Genomic DNA, 22,632 nt, shown 5'->3' with positions numbered 1-22,632 from the left:
TGTATCTCTAAAGTCTAAATGCTGCCCTCATCACAATCATGGCTTCCCCCTTTCCGTCATACATGTGATCTTGGCAGTCTTTTGACTGAGCAACATTTCTAAAACCAGAAGTCTGCAGCTCACACATTACTATTAATAAAATCCCTACTCATGACCTTAAGTCCTCCCTTCATTCTTTTGTGAAGTACCAGACAAAACTAAACAATGGTTTTATTGGATCTAAACTGAGAATATGTGCCAGCAAAGAATTCTAGGAACAGGCTTAACATTCCCCTGGCTTTACATTCGTCACAACTATTTCCTACCAGACAGATGTTGGGAGAGGGGCGGGAAAGGCAAGTCATGAGGTGAAGCAGCTATCTGACTTTGCCTTTTAATGCAATATGATGCACAGCAGTTAAGTGAAAAAATGTCTGAAATTTGAAACCTCTCCCCAAAATTACATGGCCACAATCCAATGGGAATTCTACCAAATTTGGCATCAGATTAATCATGTGGTAACTGCAATAACATCTTGAAACCATTACTACCATGTCTGCAGTTAGACTGTCAAGCATAGTACATAACCATCTGTAGCCTCAACCACTCAAGCAACACTAATCAGAATTCCAGATAAGGGAAATGGCCAACAAGATTGTAATATTTGGAGTTTTTGTTCATTTAAATTTACCCTTGGTACTTTATTCGATGCTTAAGGTTTTATCACAAATACTACACCTTAGCCAATTCTACCTAGCGACCATCTAGAATATCCAGTCGAACATGATTCTTAAAAATATCATATGCTGAGCTTTTCCGTTACTAAATTTATTCAGAAGGTGATTAGCTGAAGCAATTTTCAGCTTGATCTCACCTCCAAATTATTTCAGCAATCTAAAGATATTAAACTTAAATATATCCTATTAATACTTTTTCCAAAATTAAGACAGCAACAATGCTATCCATGAGAAAATCAAACCCAAATTTGTCTCCCACAAGCAAGTTGGACCCTCCTGGGAACCACAAAATGGATATTATTTCAAAGAAATAACACCGCACTATCTCCAGTTCTAATGTAATCTCAGCTCTGCGAATGGAGTTCATATTCAATCCGTTTTACTGTACTTTGTGAAGTATAAAAAATATTTACGAGTGGGGACAGCGTGTAAATGTGTAATTTGCTCCTTGCACAATGGTAGCCGGGTTTTCCTTCTCAGTCTGGACAAAAGCAACAGCTTACCCATAGGAAGTATAAAAAGTGACCTAATCATCTAATCAGTCTTGCACCAGTTAGTAATCTGTTCAACTGCTACGTAAAACAATATACGATTTCCATAGACAGGAAACCATGTGGTCAAGGGAAGTTTTTTTTTTAAAAAGATCCAAAAATAAGTGCAAGTTCTCAGAAATGACGGATCACAATTTGAAGAGTTAGCAGATAGAATGAACATTCCCAGCACTACAAAAATTGAAGCTAAAAATACCATGATTGCAAAATGTCTAGTTGAAAGCATAAGTTTCAAGAAAGCAAAAAAAGGGTAATGGAGAGGTCCTTCAAAGAAATTTACAAAGACTTTGTGACGAATGAAAGGATAGTGGAGATACATACAAATTGCATGTTAATAACTTGCCTACCAACCAGTTCTCTATCCATGTCAATACCCTACCCCCAATACCATGTGCTCTAATTTTGCACACTAATCTCTATGTGGGACCATGTCAAAGGCTTTTTGAAAATCCAGATACACCACATCCACTGGCTCTCCCTTGTCCATTTTACTTGTTACATCCTCAAAAAATTCCATAAGATTAGTCAAGCATGATTTCCCCTTCATAAATCCATGCTGACTTTGACTGATCCCGACACTGCTTTCCAAATACGCTGCTATTACATCTTTAATAATCAACTCAAGCTTCTTCCCCAGGCTAACTGGTTTATAATTCTCTGATATCTCTCTCCCTCCTTTCTCAAAAAGTGGGGTTACATCAGCTATCCATCGGTTTCACAGCCATGAGAGATGTTCAATGATTTTAAAGGGGTTCTGGGTAAATATTCTCACAAGGTAAAAGGGTAGAACTATCAAATCAGTAGATCGCTTCATGACAAGGTGCAGGGATAACAAAAAAGGAAAGCAGATAACAGACACAGAGAGCGTAATAAAGAAACTCTTGGAGAGCACACAGTATAAGAGTGAAATTAAGAAAGCCAAAAAAGAAAAGTCAAGCAAAATCAAAGAAAATCTAAAGCTACTTCATCAGCACAAAGAGCAAGAGGATAACAAACAAGGGCCTATTAAAGAACCAAAAAGGCCTGCAAAGTGGAGGAGATGGTGACATCCTTATTGAATAATTTGAATAAAAGAGCAGGATGATATCCATTTTGTCATTAAGGTGAACAAGTGAGAAATTATAGATGGAACAAACTATATATAAAATGGCCTTTATTAAAATCTGACAATGTGCACTTTAACCACATGTGATTTTTTCTGTTACAAATCTCAAATTGTGGAGTACAGAAGCAAATAAATAAATGATGGCTCTTTGTCTCAAACATTATGGAAGGCACTGAATTTAATTGAGGTGCATAAAAATGAGGGGTTAAGATGGTGTAAATAGAAAGGATTTATTTCTCTTAGCAGGATATTTAAAGTGATTGAGAGAATTGCTAAAGGAATAAAGAGAATTGCTAAATGAATACACACACGCAAGGGAGAAGTTTGGAATTCACTGCCTAAATGAGTGCTAGTGGCAGAAATCCTCATCATGTTTGACCAATAGTTGAAAATACTTGAAAAACTGACTTGCAAAGCTAACGATCGAGGGCCAGAAGATGGGATTAGATTGGATGGTTCTCTTTTTAGAATCAGCTATGATGCCATGGGCTAAATAGCTGCCCTCAATGATTCTATGATTCTACAAATCTAAGATCATCAATAAATCAAAAATAATTCATAAGCAAGTTATTTTCAGGAGAGTAAGAAAACAGGATGTAGAGAAGCTAGGTATCTGCATGAAGGAGATGTAAATTCAGATGCGAGATGAGAAGAGGCTGGAGTGTAAAATAACCACTGACACAAATCTCCTCAACAAAAAGCATTCATTTTCCAGATATAATTACTGATCCCAAGCCCATGCCTATTAGACGTTAAGGAAACTTTCCACAGAAGCAGTAGTTTTGAATACTATTCCACAGATAGCAGTGGATGCTTAGTTAATTTATGATCTGACACTGAAAGATTTCTGTTAATTGAGCTTATTAAGAGATGCAGAGGAAAAGCAAGTATATGCAGTTAGGTCACAGATCAGTTATAATCTTATTGAATATTGCAGCAGCCTTGAGTGGCTAAATGGTTCGCTCTGATAATATATCATATGCATACGCCAAGGAACAAGTGACAATGTCAGCAGCCTGAAAGCAGGAATAGGAAGCGGGTAGGGTTGAAGATGAAATTAATCAAGACTTTATCATGGATGTAAGAGGTGCTTTGGTTGAAGAGGGGGGAGGGGAGTGATGAGAAATGGAGGAATAACTGTAAAATGAAAAGAACAGACACTGGGGGAAGGGGTAGTTAGGGCTAGGAAGCTGTTCTACAAGCGGAGGGAGCACAGTTAGCTGCAAGAAAGTGATAATCGACATAGCAGGGAGAGCTAGAGGTTTTATGAACTTAATTGTTTTGAGAACAGGGAGTGCAGGGTTAGAAATGCATCAGGGATTGACATTGATTTCAGGGTTCACCATGGAGTAGGTGAATTTGACAAGACAAAACTTCACTTATTCACTGTATGAATTCAAATTTAGTGTTATATTAAAAACAATCATACCACATAATTTATGTCCTCAACATCAGCGACTATTTGCTCACCTTCAAACTACTTACATCACTCATCAGGCTCTTAAACACTACCAGCTCAGATTTCAACTTTTCCACTTTCTCATTGAGTACCTTTTGAATGGCTTCAGCTTCTTGTGAATCCTGAAATTAAAAAGACATCTGTATTCTCAGCTGCAGGCATAATTATCATTCACAGAAAAATTATGAAATGGCTTCAAAAATGAGGGTACAGTTCTAGTTGTGATATTTGATATAGCAGTACATCACCATCAAGTTGCTGATAAACATTAGTCAATCCAACATCACCAAATCTTTCCTGCACAGTGAAAATCATTAGATTGGAAATCACAATGACTTGCTTCAGACTTGCTAAAGTATAGAGTAATGATCAGGTTAAAAAAAATTAAAAAGTGATTCTGATTAGTTCAAAAACAATCCCGTGGAATTAAATTTCATATCTACCACAGAATATAACAGAGGCAGAAAATGAATAGCTATGTATTAAAATGTTCATACACCAGTAAGGAGAGCATGCAAACTCCAAAAAGACAACAGTGAGGAGACAGTGCACATGTTTGTATTAACAGAAAGGACAATGAGTTGATGCATTTAAATGCAAAAAAAACATTTTGAACATGAAATGAAAAAAATACAATGGAAAGGATACTGAATACAAAGTCAGTCATGAAGATCAAATATATAATGTTAATACAAATAATAAAAATATACATGTTCAGACATAATAAATTCTCAAGTACATTTGAAAATTGCAGTATTCGTTCTGCAGTCTCCAGTCCGACTGCCAATTGTCTCCAGTAGCCTGCCTCCACAGACAATACGTCAGCAGCAGGGCCATGGCAACCTCTGCTGCAGGACAAGTTGGTTTTGGTGGAGGGGGGTGGGGGGGGGAAAGATATCAAAACTGCAGCTATTTGCTGAAGAATCAGATTTCTGCACAATCTCTGAGAATAGTGGGACACGTGAATCCATTGGAAAAAGATTTCAAATGATATGGAACTATGCCAAAAGGATGGAGTTGATGTGTAACCAGCTACAAGGAAGTTCAATTATAGAAGAAAGAGTCCAGAAACCTGAACCCTTCTCAAGGTTCTAGGCATTTACAAGCTTTACTTCCACTTTTTGTTGGGGTGAGATGGCTGTGATGCAGCTGGTCAAGCCACTGCCTCACAGCACCCCAGACCCAGGTTTGATCCTGTCCCTGGGTGCGCCCGTTTGGAGTTTGCACGTTCTCTGTTACTGCGTGGGTTTCCACCGGTTTCCAATCACATCCCAAAGATGTGCCGGTTTGTAGGTTAAATGGCCTCTGTAAAATTGCCTTTAATGGGGTGGATGAGAAAATGAGATAACATTGAACTAGTGTGATCAATGATCGGTGTGGACTCGGTGGGCCAAAGAAACTGGAATTCTCCACTGCAAAAGACCTGTGAAAACTCATATGTTTATTAAACAACATTTGCTTCTATCTGAAGATAGAGAAAAAAAGCTGGGGTAACTCAGCGAGTCAGACAGCATCTCTGGAGAAATGGAATAGGAGACGTTTTAGGTCGATACCCTTCTTCAGACGGCCCTTCTGAACTCATAACATCACCTATTCCTTTTCTCTGGCAATGCTGTCTGACCTGCTGAGTTACTCCAGCTTTTTATGTCTATCTTCAGTTTAAAGCAGCATCTGCAGTTCATTCCTACACATTTGCTTCCGTCAGATGATTAAAGAATATTCCGTTTGTTTTCTTACCTAAGTGGATAATTTTACATTTTCCCATATAATATGCACTTGCTAATTCCTTCCAAATTACTCAATCATTTTTTATTCCTTTGTAACCTCTTTAGAGTCACTTCATAGTCGACATTCTCATTTAGCAAAGCTGTCAGGCCTTTCTGCATTTGAATAGTCCTATAACTATTAAATTGCACAATTTAAATATTAACAATTGAAGGCCATGCCAATTTTATCATTCCACATCAATTTGAAACTATTCAGCACAAAGAGTAAAGAAGGAAATGTTCCCACTTATAGGAAAGACCAGTGCAAGAAATGCTACAGTCAAGAATAAGTGCAAAAGGGAAATCAAAAGTTTATTACCTGAACAATTCTGCTACCAAAACAGTAAAGCCCAAATAAACTGGAGTTATTGAATGGGATCCAAATAAGGGAAAGTATAAAAAATGTGTAGGAAAGAATTGCAGATGCTGGTTTACATCGAAGATAGATACAAAATGCCGAAGTAACTCAGCGGGACAGAAGGAATAGGTGACGTTTTGGGTGGTGACCCTTCTTCAGACCCAAGTTACTCCAGCATTTTGTGTCTATCTTAAGTATAAAAAATGCTGATTAAATGGATGAGGATTGGATAAGACGAGAATAAATTTGGCATCCATCAATTTGTCCAAATACCCCATACTGTATGATCATCCGTCTGAAGAAGAGTCTCGAGCCGAAACGTCACCCATTCCTTCCCTCCAGAGACGCTGCCTGTCCTGCTGAGTTACTACAGCATTTTGTGTCTACCTTCGATTTAAACCAGAATCTGCAGTTCTTTCCTAAACCTTCAGGTGAAATTGAATTCCACTCTTAATTTCGTTGCTTACTAAACAAATCAGATTTTGCATTTAATATAAGTGGAATTCTATTTTTAATCTCATTTTTATGTGTTATATATATATACCCCAATCCCAGTAAACCAATCCAGAATACATGTACATATTAACTTGCTCAGATGACTTTGCATATCCCAAGCAACATTTATATTTTTACTCATAACTTACCACCTGTAGAGCAGCTACAATATCCTGCAGATGCTGCCTGAGGTTGAGTTCTTCTTCCCATCTGAAGGAAGAATACAAGTATGGTTATTACAGAGATCATATTAAAATAATTATAGGATCAACATCTTACAATGCTTCATAATTACACTCGTTTAGTGAATAATAAGTGTCCAGGGTAAAATAAAATAACTATGGGGTCTTGTTCCACTATTGAACATACTTTAAATTATCTGCTGGACACTGTAATCCCCGAGCGCCTCCCATCATTAAAAACATATCAAATAAAACCTCTGTCGCTTTGGCTTCCTCAAACAATACAAGACCTAATGCATGTATAGTTTTTGAGCAGTAGTTTGTCAAAATCAACACCGTCAATAATTCATCTTGATGCATTTCTCTGCAACCCAACGATGCTTTTCTCTGCAATCCAACATATCACGTAGCCAAATAAAGGAATTAATAGGAAAAAAAGGCAGCCAAACTTCGATCAGATCATTTCAATCATTAAAGCAGTGCCAATACCAAGTAATACTGCAACTGTTAACAAGCATCTGTCATTGCGTTGCTTCACTGGTGGCACAGTACACAATATTGTAGAACAGGTGCGGGATATTCTGCAGGGGATGGGTCAGCCAGAAGCCATTAGCCATAATGGAACAAATGACAAAATAAATATGCCCTTACATGGCTTTATGGTTTTAGGGATGTGGTCGAAAACTAAAGAACATTTCCTCAAAGGTATAAGCTCTGAACCACTGCTGGTCACAATTACCAGCAGCAAATGCTGTCAAGTGAGTAAGGAATTGAAAATTAAAGTTGGTTAATAAACTGTATGGCTGAAGAAATGGTATGAGGGAGACAGATCAGATTCCCATAACACAGATCATTTGAGAGGTTAGAGAATCAAGACAGAGATAGCATCTGAGCTAGAGTGAGATATACATCAACATGGGGCGATTCACACATGCTAGCTGCATGAGTTCTATCTAACCCAGCAAGGGTAGGCGTGAGAGACATCAAAACACCAACTAAGGCTCTTCAGAATTTTGTGTACTTCAATGGGTTGAATTTTATTCTGAACTAAAAATACATCTAATCTCATTTTACCATGCCTACTGTGTGGCATTCTTGTTCTTCCAAACCAGAGATTTATAGGTCTAATATACTTTTGAAAGAGTGCCAATGATTACAGTGTATGCAGAGTAGATTTACAAGAATGATGCAAAAGATGAAACATTTTATTGTATGCAAGATTATAGAGGCAGGGATTCTTCTTCTTGGAAAAGGTAATTTAGTGGAGGTTCATAAATTAATAAATTATAGGAGCAGAATTAGGCCATTTAGCCCATCAAGTCCACACCGCCATTCAATCATGGCTGATCTATCTTTCCCTCTCAACCTGCCTTCTCCCCATAACCCGACACCCTTACTAATCAAGAATCGATCCATCTCCGCCTTAAAAATATCCATTGACTTGGCCTCCACAACAGTCTGTGGCAATATATTTCACAGATTAACCACCACAGGTGATAAAAATTAATGACTGGCTTTAAAAGTAACAGTTTGAGAGAAATAGTGAACGGGGATCTGGAATTTGCTGTGTGGAGAGCAGCAAACAGATTCAATCACAACTTTCAAAACAAAATTGAATACTCAGTGCAACAGGATAATTGACAGATGCTTTAAAAAATGATGGCAGGCCTGGTCTTTGGATCAAAGTGGTATGGCCAAGTCAGTTAATTGAAGATGCTACGTATTCCCAAAATAACTATAACATAACAACAATTTTCACACATTAGTTCATTGATCTCTCTGGACTGTCTAGCCAACTCTCAAAGGATTACCCTGGTCTATCTCCAAACACATTATCTGTCGAGTCTACTTGCTTGTAGAAACTGGTCAAGACCTTTTTAAGAAAAAACCTATTTTAGTTTCAAGTTCCACATGATTATATAAAAATGCTTCTAACCAGTACAAATACACAAAGTTTAGTTGACTTTATATTGCTCGGATTCACGCCCTTCGACCGTCCAGCGATCCCCACACATTAATGCTATCCTACACACAATAGGGAAAATTTACATTTAACCAATTAACCTACAAACGTGTATATTTTTGGAGTGGAGTGGAGGAGACCGAAGATCTCGGAGAAAACCCACGCAGGTCACGGTGAGAACGTACAAACCCCGTACAGACAAGCACCCAGTCAGGTTCAAACCCAGATATCTGGCGCCGTGAGGCAGCAACTCTACTGCTGCGCCACCATTCCACCCTAGTTTAGAATGTTTGCATTTATTAATCTTTATCTTGATCTGCTTTATTTGGAGCAATAACCTCCTATTCGAGAGACAACAGACTCCAGTTTAGATATATAATCAATGGATACAAAAATTTTGAGATGCAAATAGCTAATAAACATTAATACTTTTTCCTTGGTATATCCAAATGGATCCTATGTATAGTTCTTTCTACGTATAATTGCAATTTGAGAGATTAGCTAGATTGCCAATGTCTTTTATTGCCCCCTAGCTATTTCCACACTTCTTTCAAAGGAGGTCTGAGATATTCATCAAAAGGATTGATTAGGTTTAAATATTAACTTGAACGGTTATTATTTTGAAATCAATTTGACTTCAAAGGGACTCTGCTTACCCCAACCAAACGCCAAAACGTTCTATGGAGGGAAACAGCAGAAATAGAACTGCACAACATAGGGCCATTTATCTTGAGATACTTATAATTTTCTGGTTAACTTTATAACAATAATCTTTTTCGATGCTGCAAGTACCATTTCATACAACCAGTAGTAGTCAAATCAGCGAGAGATTAAATATCCTACAGTTAACAACAAAAGACAACAAAAAAGTTAATTTGCACAATGAAAAGTTAAGGCCTTTTTTTTAAAGCCCAACCAGGATGATAAAGTATTTATATTCTCTCCTCGGACAGCTCTCTCTTGCCCCACCGGGTGTTATTACATTTTGCAGATTTAAAAGAGTGGAATTTGTCTCGAGAGAAGTTCACCATCAAAGATGGTGGCCAATTAGGAAAAGGGGAGATGCAACGAGTCCTGGGTGTCATGGTATTGAAAGTAGGCATGCAGGTGCAGCAGGCAGTGAAGAAAGCGAATGGTATGTTAGCATTCATAGCAAAAGGATTGAGTATAGGAGCAGGGGGGTTCTACTGCAGTTGTACTGGGTCTTGGTGAGACCACACCTGGAGTATTGCATACAGTTTTGGTCTCCTAATCTGAGGAAGGACATTCTTGCCATAGAGGGAGTACAGAGAAGGTTCACCAGACTGATTCCTGGGATGTCAGGACTTTCATATGAAGAAAGACTGGATAGACTCGGTTTGTACTCGCTAGAATTTAGAAGATTGAGGGGGGATCTTATAGAAACATACAAAATTCTTAAGGGGTTGGACAGGCGAGATGCAGGAAGATTGTTCCCGATGTTGGGGAAGTCGAGAACAAGGGGGTCACAGTTTAAGGATAAAGGGGAAATCTTTTAGGACTGAGATGAGAAAAACATTTTTTACACAGAGTGGTGAATCTCTGGAATTCTCTGCCACAGAATGTAGTTGAGGCCAGTTCATTGGCTATATTTAAGAGGGAGTTAGATGTGGCCCTTGTGGCTAAAGGGATCAGAGAAAGCAGGTACAGGATACTGAGTTGGATGATCAGCCATGATCATATTGAATGGCGGTGCATGCTCAAAGGGCCTATTTTCTAGGTTTCTAAGATACATTACTCACGCTGGGTTTCAGTCACACCCATATAATTATGTCAAGATGTACACCCAATGATCAAAATAAATGGAAGAAATTCTCTTCTTAGAGTCAACTTTTGACGTGTTTCAACTACAATATCTTGGGATAAAGCTTGTTACAACTTGCCTGCAGAATTAATAATGGAGCAGAATTAAAAAAAACTCAAATAACATTGAATTACAGTAATTGCCTCCTCCCTTTCCAAACCTATCATCAGTGATTGAAAAGTGATCGGAAATGATTCAGAGGGAAAAGATATGCAAACATTTGGAAAGACGGGTTGTTAAGGGACAGTCCGCATAGTTTATGCAAGGGAGATCGTGTTTCACAAATTTAATCGAGCTTTTTTGAAGAAGTAATCATAAAGGTTAATGAGGACAGGGTTGTAGACATATCTCTTTTTAGCATGGTTACAGATGGTAGGCAGCTCTGGAAGGCAAGGTCACATGGCATTCAGGGAGAGCTAGCAAACTGGATATAGAATTGGCTTCTGATAGGATGCAGAAGGTGTTGGCAGAAGGTTATTTTTCAGACTGGGGGGCCTGTGACTAGTGGCTATCAATAATTGCAGAGGGATCTTGATCAGCTGGACAAATGGGCTGAGGAATAGCAAATGGAGTTTAAGTCAGAGAAGTGCAAGGGGTTAGGGTAGTCAAATAAAGCCAGGATCATCACCGTGAATGGCAGGACTCTGGGAAGTGTGGTAGAGAAGATGATCTCAAAGTACCTGTACACAGTTCCTGAACGTAGAGTGGCGAAAGATAGAGGGGGTAATTAAAGTAATAGGGCAGTGAGGCGGTTCTTGGTACACTGACCTTCATTAGTCAGAAAATTGAATATAGAAGTTAGGATGTAATGTTATAATTGCACAAGTCATCGGATAGTTACAATTTCTAAGACATTGGTGAGGCTACACTTGGAGAATCGTGTTCAGTTTTTGTCACCCTCCTGTAGGAAAGATGCCTTTAAGCTGGAAAGGGTACAGAGAAGATTTACGAGGATGATTTACGAGGATGTTGCCTGGACATAAGGGCCTTAGCTATAGGGAAAGATTAGGCAGGCTGGGATTTTATCCTTCAGAGTGCAGGAGGCTGGGGAGTGATCTTGTAGAGGTGCATACAATCAAAACAGATGCATGCACAGATGAACAAAAATACAGAAATTTCAATCTTAAAGGCTTCTATTATTCCAGTATCCATTGGACTAATTGAAGGGTGTGAATTGCAGATTGCTGTGATCGTACAGGCATTATTATAAATGTAATTTAACAATATTAGGTTATTAGAGACAAGAGACAGTGGAAGGTGGAATCTTGAGCAAAAAGCAAACTGTTTGACACAGTCTTGAAGGGTCCCGATCCACAACGTTGTCTGTAATTTCCCTCCGTAAATGCTGTATGATCCATTGAGTTCCTCCAGCAGTTTGTTTTTTAACATTGAGTTTATTTCTGTTTTTCAGACTTATTGTATATGCGCAAAGCTGCGAGATCTATGCTGTCAGGTGCTGCAACATGCTGTGTAATATTTAAAGGAACAAGCTCTTGGTTCCCTAAATAGTTTTAAGTTGTTTCCTAATATACTTTCCTTTCCACATTCTTTAGTCTAAAGTCGTCTGGATAATTTTAGCTCACTGCAATATTCACTGGTTACTCGGGTCATTCTTTTTTACAAAACCTGCAATGTTTTACATTTAGGATGAAGTTGATAACATTTGATTGTTTTTCTGTAATCTTTTGACCCTAACTTGCAATCACCACATTGACTGGAGCATGATAACGATCAAGCTGTAAAAATGTTACTTTCCTTTATGATCCTGGTAAGTTCTGAAACACAATTGTGGGTAGAATTCTAGATAACTGCATAAAACCAGAAATAAAATTGAGTAGCTTAAATTGAATGCAACTTTCATGCTGCATTATAAAAATATTACTAGCCAATTTGTGATCCAAAATGGATGCAGCCTAATTTATCCATTGTATTTATAACTGAGAAACTATTATTTTTTTTCTAAAGACAATCCACTCTTATAAATGGTAGACACAAAATGCTGGAGTAATTCAGCGGGACAGGACGCATCTCTGGAGATAAGGAATTGGTGACGTTTCGGGTTGAGACCCTTCTTCAGTCTGAAGAAGGGTCTCGACCCGAAACGTCACCAATTCCTTATCTCCAGAGATGTTGCCTGCCCCGCTGAGTTACTCCAGCATGTTGTGTCTACCTTCGATTTAAATCAGCAGCTGCAGTTCTTTCCTACACCACTCTTACTAATAATTGCCCAACAAATTTCTGCCTTTCCTTGCTTCATTCAAGATGCAAATCGCGATTAATCACTTGTATGCATTTCATGAAAGTGTAGGGTACATTGGAGTTAAATCTAAAATCAGGATAGGGTGTTACATCTCATTCTTTCAAAGCTTGCAAATAAATATATTAGCTAAGCATTCACAATCCACCAATAGCGCAAGACCAATAGAGAATACCAGAAATATAAACAAAAATACCAGGGAATCTGAAGGGATTAGAAATTAAATGCCTGCCATGTTTTGTTTGAGGTATTATGTAATTTACTTGTTCTTTTTAGTTAATGATATTGTCAGATAAAAACTTGGATAAAAATATTCCAAAGAGTGAAAAAACAGTAATTTGAAAAAATGCTGGAATGTTTCTCTATTCATTCCCCAATCTTACTACAAATCAATGTTTTATGGCGAAGGAAATACGCTCCGTTTAAATATTGGGAATCAGGCTTTACCTACAAGATCAGTAAACATGGAAACCAAAAATATTCTGTGTTAAATAAAGAGACTTCCGAACATTACACTGCATTAGTATTCGGGTCAGAAAAAAAACAGCACTGCATTATTCTGGTTCTGAAAAGCCCTATTACAACTGGACTTCTTTGTAATGAACCTCTTAGTTCAAAAGAATCTCCAGCATAACTAACTGAAAGGTTGAAGTTTGGTCCAACACAACAACTTTGACATTTGTAATTTGTATTGCCAAACAAAAACTAGTAGGACAGAAGAGCAAAGCTTTTTTGAAAGAACTTGAGGGCTGGTCTAATACACATTGTTTGCTGGCTGAATGAAATTCCCAGTACAAATGGAGTAGCAGTTTTAAATACAATTTGCCTTGAGGTATTACATTTATATCAATCTATGGTCAACAGTTAGCAGAACTGCCAACTTAACAAGAAGGCCAATAGCTGTGCTCATGTGCCCATTTTTAAAAAAAATTTTTTTTAAAAGAGGTGTACACAGATTTCTGTAGCAATGTAAATGAATGTGAGAATTTCCAAAATCACACCAATTCTAAAAAATATCAATGGGATAACTTTTTTCCCTTCCAATCTAGTTTTACACCTCAGCCTGGTTTAATAGTATGCTGGTGTTTTCCTTCTTGACCTTATACTTAAGGGCCTGTTCCACACGCAACGTTTTCGGCGACTGCCGGCATCCGTCATAGGTCGCCGAAAACATGTCGCCAGGGGGTCGCCTGTATGGTCGTGAGTAGTCTCGTAGTCACCCAAAGAGTCGTAGCGTCTTTCTGGTCACCACTGAATTCTCAACATGTTGAAAATTTTCGGCGACCTATGACGGGTGCTGGCAGTCACCGAAAAAGTCGCATAAGTGGGACAGGCCCTTTAGATTTTATTTTGGTTTCAAAGATGCCTCACTCGGCTTCTCCGCAGGTTAGCATTTTGTCTTTGGCTTAGATGGTTGTATGCTCAATTGTGTGATATTAAAGTTGCGGACACTTAAATACACAAGTGAGTACTCCTCAGCAAAATTGTCTTTGTGACATGACGCTGAACTGCAGTTTTCTTTCAGGTGCTGCAACAGACCATTTTCCTGCTGATGCTCCATTTTGAAGAATATTCCTTCAGTCTCCCCCCCCTCAATGCTATTCCCAAAAGGCCATGTAAATAAGCTTTAATTTGTTTCTGAATTTTTATACCAGCTTTCACTTCTTTCTCAGTTATAAACAATCATAAATGATTTGTGCGAGTAACACCAATTTAAAGCACACCCTGTTAAATAATAAACAAATCAAGCAAAACATACCATATATTTTAATCAAATATTAAATTATGGGAAGATAGACAAGAACTCTTCAAATTCAACCATTTAACATGAAATGCTAAATAATGTCTAAGAAACATTGATATCATGCTGATATCCCACAAAGGAACACTGGACCCCTTCAGTAATGCATAAATCTATGAGCCCTCTGTTGATGCATCAAATACCAACACAAATTCAACCTACACGGTGAAAATCAGTATTACTTGGGAAGCTGAGATTGAAGATTGTGATTTATATGGTTTAACTCCTACCAAATGAAGTGCACAGAATTTGTTGATAGTGGAAGAGAGATAGTTCCAGAATATGCAGTCAAATATTGCATAGGTATCGAGAAAAAAATCCACCAATAAGTAACTACAGAGAAAAAGTCATGATGCTCCAAAGGTGTCCATCCCAGAAGACTGCAGCAGGTTGAGAAAAGTGACAATTTTTCAGAAATCTTTGAGAACAACACTCATGCTGACAGTTGTGTGTATCGTATAATGGGCCACTAGTACATAAATTAGTCTTCCTCATGTCTTCCACCACATCATATGGAACTCTCTTTCTCTCTCTTTCACAGAGACTACAGTGATCAACAGGGACCTGTAAAGGGAGCACAGAGCTCAATTGCTGAGATTTATATTCCAGAATTACAAGCATCTGGTTTTGATTGACTTTTAGAATTCCTTGAGCTATTCAATGAGATTTAATGGTGTATCCAGAAAACTATGCTGGGAGTTTCCATTTCAGTTACATACATTTCAATATAAAAATATTGTAATTTGTTGATAGAGTATTGCAACCTGTGACAAAGACAAAGAACACAAAAGATTCCCTGATTGTTAGAGGTGACAGATTTTTTTTGTAATTGAGAAGAGTGTGAAAACAGGTAGTTCTAATCTTATTCTGTTCCGAGTTTCAATGGCACAAATCATTAATTAGGATGGGTATGATTTAAAATTTTAACCAGAATAGAGTTAAAGGTGGACATGAATAAGTAGTTAAAGACCCATTGGAGCAGTATAGTGACAAATGGATAATCAAAAAATAATTGATTGTTATTTAGAGAGAAAAGAGTAACTTTATTCCCATACCAATGAGCATAGAAGGAACTGAGATTGTAAGGGGAAAAAATAAAAAGGCTCATTAAAACTGCCGAATCATAGAAACAAAGCAAAATAGGTGCAGGAGTATGCCATTCGGCTCTGCGAGCCAGCCATGATCATATTGATCATGGCTGATCATCGAAAATCAGTGCCCCATTCCGGCTTTTCCCCCCATATCCCCGATTCCTTTAGCCCTAAGAGCTAAAATGAATTCTCTCTTGAAAACATCCAGTGAATTGGCCTCCACTACTTTCTGTGGCAGATAATTTCACAGATTCACAACTCTCTGGGTGAAGAAGTTTTTCCTCATCTCAGTCCTAAATGGCCTAACCCTTATTCTTAAACTGTGACCCCTGGTTCTGGACTCCCCCAACATCGGGGACATTTTTCCTGCATCTAGCCTGTCCAATCCTTTAAGAATGTTATATGTTTCTATAAGATCCCCTCTCATCCTTCTAAATTCCAGTGAATACTAGCCCAGTCGATCCATTCTTTCATATGTCAATCCCACCATCCAGGGAATTAACCTGGTGAACCACTGCACTCCCTCAATAGCAATAATGTCTGTCCTCAAATTAGGAGACCAAAATGGTACACAATACTCCAGGTGCGGTCTCACCAGGGCCCTGTACAACTGCAAAACCCCCTTGCTCCTAAACTCAAATCCTTTCGCAATGAAGGCCAATTAGCTTTCTTCACTGCCTGCTGTACCTGCAAGCTTACTTTCAGTGACTGATGTACAAGCACACCCAGATCACGTTGCACCTCCCCTTTTCCTAATCTGACACCATCAGATTAGTCTGAAGAAGGGTCTCGACACAAAACGTCACCCATTCCTTCCCTCCAAAGATGCTGCCTGACACGTTAAATTACTCCAGCATTTTGTGTCTACCATTCAGATAATAATCTGCCTTCCTGTTCTTGCCACCAAAGTGGACAACCTCACATTTATCTACATTATACTGCATCTCCCATGCATCTGCCCACTCACCCAACCTATCCAAGCCACCCTGCAACCTCATAGCATCCACATCACAGCTCACACTGCCACCCAGCTTTGTGTCATCCACAAACATGGAGATGTCACATTTAATTAACGTCTAAATCGTTAATATATTGTAAATAACTGGGGTCCCAGCACTGAGCCTTGCAGCACCCCACTAGTCACTGCCTGCCACTCTGAAAAGGTCCCGTTAATTCCTACTCTTTGCTTCCTGTCTGCCAACCAGTTCTCTATCCATGTTAATACCCTACCCCCAATACCATGTGCTCTAATTTTGCACACTAATCTCTTGTGTGGGACCTTGTCAAAGGCTTTTTGAAAGTCCAGATACACATCCACTGGCTCTCCCTTCTCCATTCTACTTGTAACATCCTCAAAAAATTCCAGATTAGTCAAGCATGATTTCCCTTCATAAATCCATGCTGACTTTGACCAATCCTGTGACTGCTTTCCAAATGCGCTGCTATAACATCTTTAACAATTGACTCAATGCTCTTCCTCCACCACCGATGTAAGGCTAACTGGTCTATAATTCCTCGTTTTCTCTCTCCCTCCTTTCTTAAAAAGTGAGGTTACATTGACTACAGTCCTCAGGAACTGATCCAGCATAAGAGAACATTGGAAAATGATCACCAATGCAACCACAATTTCTAGGGCCACCTCCTTGAGTACTCTGGGATGCAGACCATCAGGCTCTGGGGAGTTATCTGGCTTCAGTCCCAACAGTTTACCTAACACCATTTCCCAATGAATGATGGTTCCCTTCAGTTCCTCCCTCCCACTAGATCCTCGGTCCCCTAGTATTTCTGACAGATTGTTTGTGTCTTCCTTAGTGAATCAAAAGGGAACAGGTTATTTTCTCTGATAATATATAATGACAGGGGATTAATTAATGATCTTATAATAAACGATCTCCTAGAAAAGAATGAATATCGCACCAAAGAATTTCAAGGAAATTAGGTTTGCAACTAGTATCCTAAATTGAAATAAAAGGCAATTACAGTGCTTTGAGGCAAAGTTTGTATCTATCAGGAAAATAGACTAAATGGCAAAATGTTACATCAGTGGTGACATACATTTAAAAAGATATTTCAAATTCTCAGCAAAAGTACATTTCAGTGAAGGAATACAAAGCTCTAAGAGAAAGGCACCTTCTGAGGATGGTGTCAAACCGGAATAAATAAATAATATGAAGAGTAATGATCGGCTAGAATTTTTTTTTGAAAGCGGCAAAGTTTGATTGAAATAATTATTAAGAGGGAGATGATAATGGATGATCAAATTAGCAGATAATATAGAAAGTAAACGCTTCAATCGGTATCATGAAAATAGAGTATCTGACATAACCCATCAGAGGAAAAGGAGGCAAAATAATTTTGGGGAATTTAGAAAAGGCAAAGTTTCTTATTATTGTGGATTGCTCTTCATGGTAAAAGTTTTGATGCAACTTTCTAAGCGCTGATGAGAGAGCACCTGGAATAGTGCACACAGTTTTAGTTTCCTTATCTAAGAAAGGATACATTTGTATTGGAGGTGGTGCAGAGATGGTTCACCAGCTTGATTGCTGAGATAGAGGTAACACTGTGATTTAAAAAAAATTGGGCAAGTTCAGCTAATAACCATTCTACTATTGAAGGATAAAAGGCGATCTTATTGAAATATGCAAAATGTTGAAAGGGATTGACTGGATGGATGATGAGAGAATACTGCCCTCAGTTTAAATGCCAAGAATTAGGGGGCAGAGTTTCAGACTACAGGGTCACCCATTAAAGACATGTTTTCTTCTCCGAGAGTCGTGAATCTTTGACATTCTCTAAGAGCTCAGGGACATTATTATCGAATGTATTAAAGTCAAGGATGGTCAGACATGTTAAAGTACAAGTGAATCAAAGAGTTTAGCAAGAATGGAAGAGTGATGTTGATGTCAAAATGTGATCAACACCAGACGAGTCTGGAAGGGCTGAATTTGAAGTAACCTGCCTGCCAACACTCCAAATATCCATTGGAAGGAAGGTGTCATAATTTAGACTTGCCCCTGATTTTTTCACCCTGCGCTTTATAAGTAGGTATCAACATACTGCAGCTGAACACTTTCTATTCTCTTTCACCTAATTTGCTTTAATCAAGATATACTTGGCAATAATTCGCAGATGCAGTCAGTACCTCTACAATTATCCCTTCAGTACAGAATCCAACCCAAAAATGACATTCAACATTTTACTTTAATCAACTTGTTGGTATTTACAGAAGTATTCAAGGCAACCTGAAAGTATTTAATTCTTGGTGTGGCCTGCAAAGTTAAAGTATGCATGAAAGGAATCATTACAATAGTGAGAAAGAATTTTAAATACAACAGGATCTTACTGAAGATCTTACTGACTGGTTGGTATGCTGTGATGCTTTACTAAAGCAGAGAAAGCAGAGCATTTGTAGAGATTCACCAAAATGAGAAACACCTGGCATGAATTTTCTGCATTTGGACTGCAAGGGAAAATAGGAAGCCATCAGACTGCATATTGATTTATTTCTGCATTGTGTGCGCTCACTTTGTATATACATTGTTAACGAAAGACCTTGATATTTAAAAAAAACTTGAATAGCTCCTTCTATGAGTAACAATTCATAATTTACTACAAAAAATATTCAGGAGCTGCTGAAAGAAGAACAATTTTCCATTTAATTTGCAGAAATTACAATGTTATGTTTTATATTCTACAACTAACTTCCAGCTCCTCCAGTCAATCTTAAATTACATCATTTAAAAGGATAACATTAACTTCAAATTATTCCTTTAAAAAGCTGATGTAATTTTGAGACTCAAATCATTCTCATAACATCATTTAGTAACACTACAATAAAACGCTGCATATTTTAACCATAATTACCCCATATTTATGCGGCTATTCATTGTGGAACTGAAGCCAGCAACAAACTGTTCTTTGATACTTGACAAAAGCAAACCATCTCAAACGTCTCCAAACTCAGACCATGACACATAGCAATTTCTATACAGATTGGCCTGCTGACAGAACGTTGAACAATCTTAAATTAGAAAATCTAGACTTTATTTTAAAGGATTTACATGTAAATCACCCTTAAAGAAGTGGAGATACTGACAGTGAAATTAGTTTTTAAATCAGCTTCCCTGATTTTTAAGCTTGTTGGATTACCTACAGAGAAAGAATCAAGAACCAACCCCACAGCCCATCAATGTTGGCTCTCAACCTCACATATTGCAGACATACCCAGCTCAAGTTTCACATTAGCATGCACATCGTGATGTGGTTTGTCCTACTGTTTTGGATAGTGATGGCAGACAACTTTGCATTGTTCCTGGATGAAATGAGGACCTTCATACACATATTGCACGTTTTATGGAAATCTCAATTAATAAATTAATTTCTTAGAACCTAGCAACATCTTATTTAAAATGTGACAGCCCTCCCTCGCACTCAAGAAACTTTCATCATCGTTTTTGATCATATTGTAAACCTATAAATGACTCAATGACCCCAATATCGAAAATACATTGATTTTTTTGTTCTCTTATTGCTCATGAAGCTACAATTGTTCTCTGAACTGAATTTATTTAGCAACTTTAAAAGGGGATACTCCTTGTAAAGGAAGAAACTCCTAAATTTTGATCTTTAATATCCTTACCCCCAAATTCCTGCAATTACCTTCTGTCAAATACAAAATATTTCCATTTGAATTCTAACTAAATGTTGCAACTATTACCATAGTTATGTGAACAATTCAGGGTACCACACCTAATGAGTGACTCATTCATTGCCCTTGAAAGGTAGGTTTGCAGGAAAATACATTCATGATTTGAATGAAGTTTAAGATATTCAATCAAATTACTCAATGGGTTGTCTAAAAATCAAGATCCTTTTGCGAGTGAAGTTATAACACAATTCAATATGTAAAAGGTGATAAAAATCGGAACTCGTTTCTGTATGTGGTTATTTCTGCTAAACATTTGCAAAATGTGTATCTGGGATTATTAGATTGTTAACATGTTAAGGGATATGGAGAAAGAGGTTGGTTTGTGGAGTTAGGTCAGGCATGATCTCATTGGAAATCCTTTCTCTCTCGTGTAATAATACTTGATCATTCTAATTTATTTCCTGCAAATCTCGAGGCATCCCTTTTCAATTAATCATGCCTATAGAAATCAATTTCTATGATGTTCATGTTAGATAGAGCCGGTTTAATAACGGGAAATTAGTGTTTTAGTCCAGTATCAGCAACACACAGCAGGCGGATCATCCACCAATCTGCCGGCTGCTCCCTATTGCCCGACATTGCGCCAAGCTCCGCATTGAAAGCGGTCACTCACTTTTTCTTGTACTCGTCTCGCTCTCTCTTCACTTTGGCTAGCACGTTGTACAGGGCCCGCAGTTCGGGGGTGATGGTGTCGATCTGAACGCCCACTCCGTCCGGGTGGGTCCAGGATACCCCAGGACCTTGCACAGTCTCTAGGCCGCCTCCCACCTTCCTAACGTGGGTGAAGCTCCAAATGGTACCGGGGAGGCGGCTCGAGTAATGAGGCAGAGAGACCCCACTTGGAGAAAATCCCGTACCAGTCCCGGGGGTGTAATTGGAATTAAGGGTGCAATTTGAACCGGTATAGCTGGTACTGGTGACCGGGGTGTAGCCGGAGCCGGTACCCGGGGTGTAACCGGAGCCGGTACCCGGGGTGTAGCCGGAGCCGGTACCCGGGGTGTAGCCGGAGCCGGTACCCGGGGTGTAGCCGGAGCCGGTACCCGGGGTGTAACCGGAGCCGGTACTCGGGGTGTAACCGGAGCCGGTACTCGGGGTGTAACTGGAGCCGGTACCCAGGCCAGACGTATAGCCGGTACCCAGGCCAGACGTATAGCCGGTGCCCAGACCGGGGGTATAACTGCTGCCCGGGGTGTAGCAGGTGTCAGTGCCCGGGGAGTATCCGCTGCCCGAGCCGGGGGCATAACCGTAGCCCGAGTAGCTGTAACACGAGCCCAGCGTGAAGCCGGCACCATAGTCGAGTGGAGTCTGTGTGGCGACGGACCGGGCGCGGCAGAGCCGGCTCCGCCGCGGTTCCTGCGCGTCCTGCAGCTGTTTCTCCAGTAGCTTGTTACGCCGCTCCAGCTCATGGACCTTGGCCAGGAAACAGCGGAAGCGTAGGTTGAGGGTCTTGAGGTGGTTGATGTTGCAGCCCAGGTCGTTCCGCAGCGCCAGGGTGACGGGGTTCTGCTCCACCAGGCCGCGGCTCAGCATCGCCGCCGGGTTCATGGTCGCGCCGACGATCGGGAACTCAATGAAGCGGACACCGCTGGCGGTCCATATCCTTCGGTGGGTGATAGATCGTCCACAGGCTAAAACAGACACGACGCCAGGCCTCGGCCTAGACTGCGGGAAGACGAGGATATAGGCCTCAGACGCCGGTCCGGAGCGAAATAACGGCGCGGGCGTCTGGAGGCGACTGTAGTCCGCACCGGGGGGCGGGGTCTCGCGGAGGCCACGCCCCCAGCGCCCGCCCTCGCGCTTCCCGCCCTCCCCTTGTCTCGCGGACTGCACGAACCGCCGAGGCTTCCAACCGAAGGTTATCTTTGCTTCCAACCGAAGCCCCTGGGTAAGAGGTGTTGCTGCTGCTTCTTGCCTCAAGATGCCATTTGTTTATTGTTTTTAATTGCCGCAGTACACTCTGGAAGGGAGGGGAGGGGAGGGAGAAGATATGGAGGCGGGTTGGGTGTATATATATTGGGGGAAGATCTGAATGGTGGATGAGGGTAAAGGAGCAGCGTGGGGGGGGGGGGTAGGAGGGGGTGAGGAGAGAGGTGGGGTTAGGATCAGGAGAGGTGGGAAAGGGATGAGGAGAGGTGGGAGGGGGATGAGGGGGTGGGATAGAAACATAGAAACTAGGTGCAGGTGTAGGCCATTCGGCCCTTCGAGCCTGCACCGCCATTCAATATGATCATGGTGAGGAGGCTGGGAAGGTGGAATGGGGAAACCAGGGGCTAGAAAGTTAAATGGTTTGAGTGGTATTAATGCGCCTTAGGAGGGGGAGGGATGAGTTAGGGATGAGGTGGGTGGGATGAGGAGGGG

At 39.8% G+C, this 22,632-nt stretch overlaps 1 protein-coding gene across 4 annotated transcripts in view; it reads right to left on the bottom strand.

Annotated features, from left to right (window-relative positions):
• Positions 1-22,033, bottom strand: part of iffo2 (intermediate filament family orphan 2) — a 32,869-nt gene extending 10,836 nt beyond the window's left edge. For 2 of the 4 annotated variants that reach the window (XM_033048276.1, XM_033048273.1), the window contains exons 1-4: positions 21,387-22,033; positions 20,888-21,290; positions 6,600-6,660; positions 3,843-3,953 (exon numbers count right to left, since the gene is read on the bottom strand). In XM_033048276.1, coding sequence (XP_032904167.1) covers positions 3,843-3,953; positions 6,600-6,660; positions 20,888-21,290; positions 21,387-21,819 — 1,008 coding nt within the window. In that variant the 5' untranslated portion in view covers positions 21,820-22,033. Of the gene's footprint in view, positions 1-3,842; positions 3,954-6,599; positions 6,661-20,887; positions 21,315-21,386 lie in introns of all 4 variants that reach the window. The other 2 variants (XM_033048277.1, XM_033048274.1) reach the window with 1 other exon arrangement.
• Between the last annotated feature and the right edge of the window lie 599 nt (positions 22,034-22,632).

This window comes from Amblyraja radiata, chromosome 31, assembly GCF_010909765.2.
Source record: "Amblyraja radiata isolate CabotCenter1 chromosome 31, sAmbRad1.1.pri, whole genome shotgun sequence".
In the NCBI taxonomy this organism is placed as follows: domain Eukaryota; kingdom Metazoa; phylum Chordata; class Chondrichthyes; order Rajiformes; family Rajidae; genus Amblyraja; species Amblyraja radiata.
The sequence above is the reverse complement of the archived record's forward strand: the minus strand, read 5'-3'. Positions and strand labels throughout refer to the sequence as shown.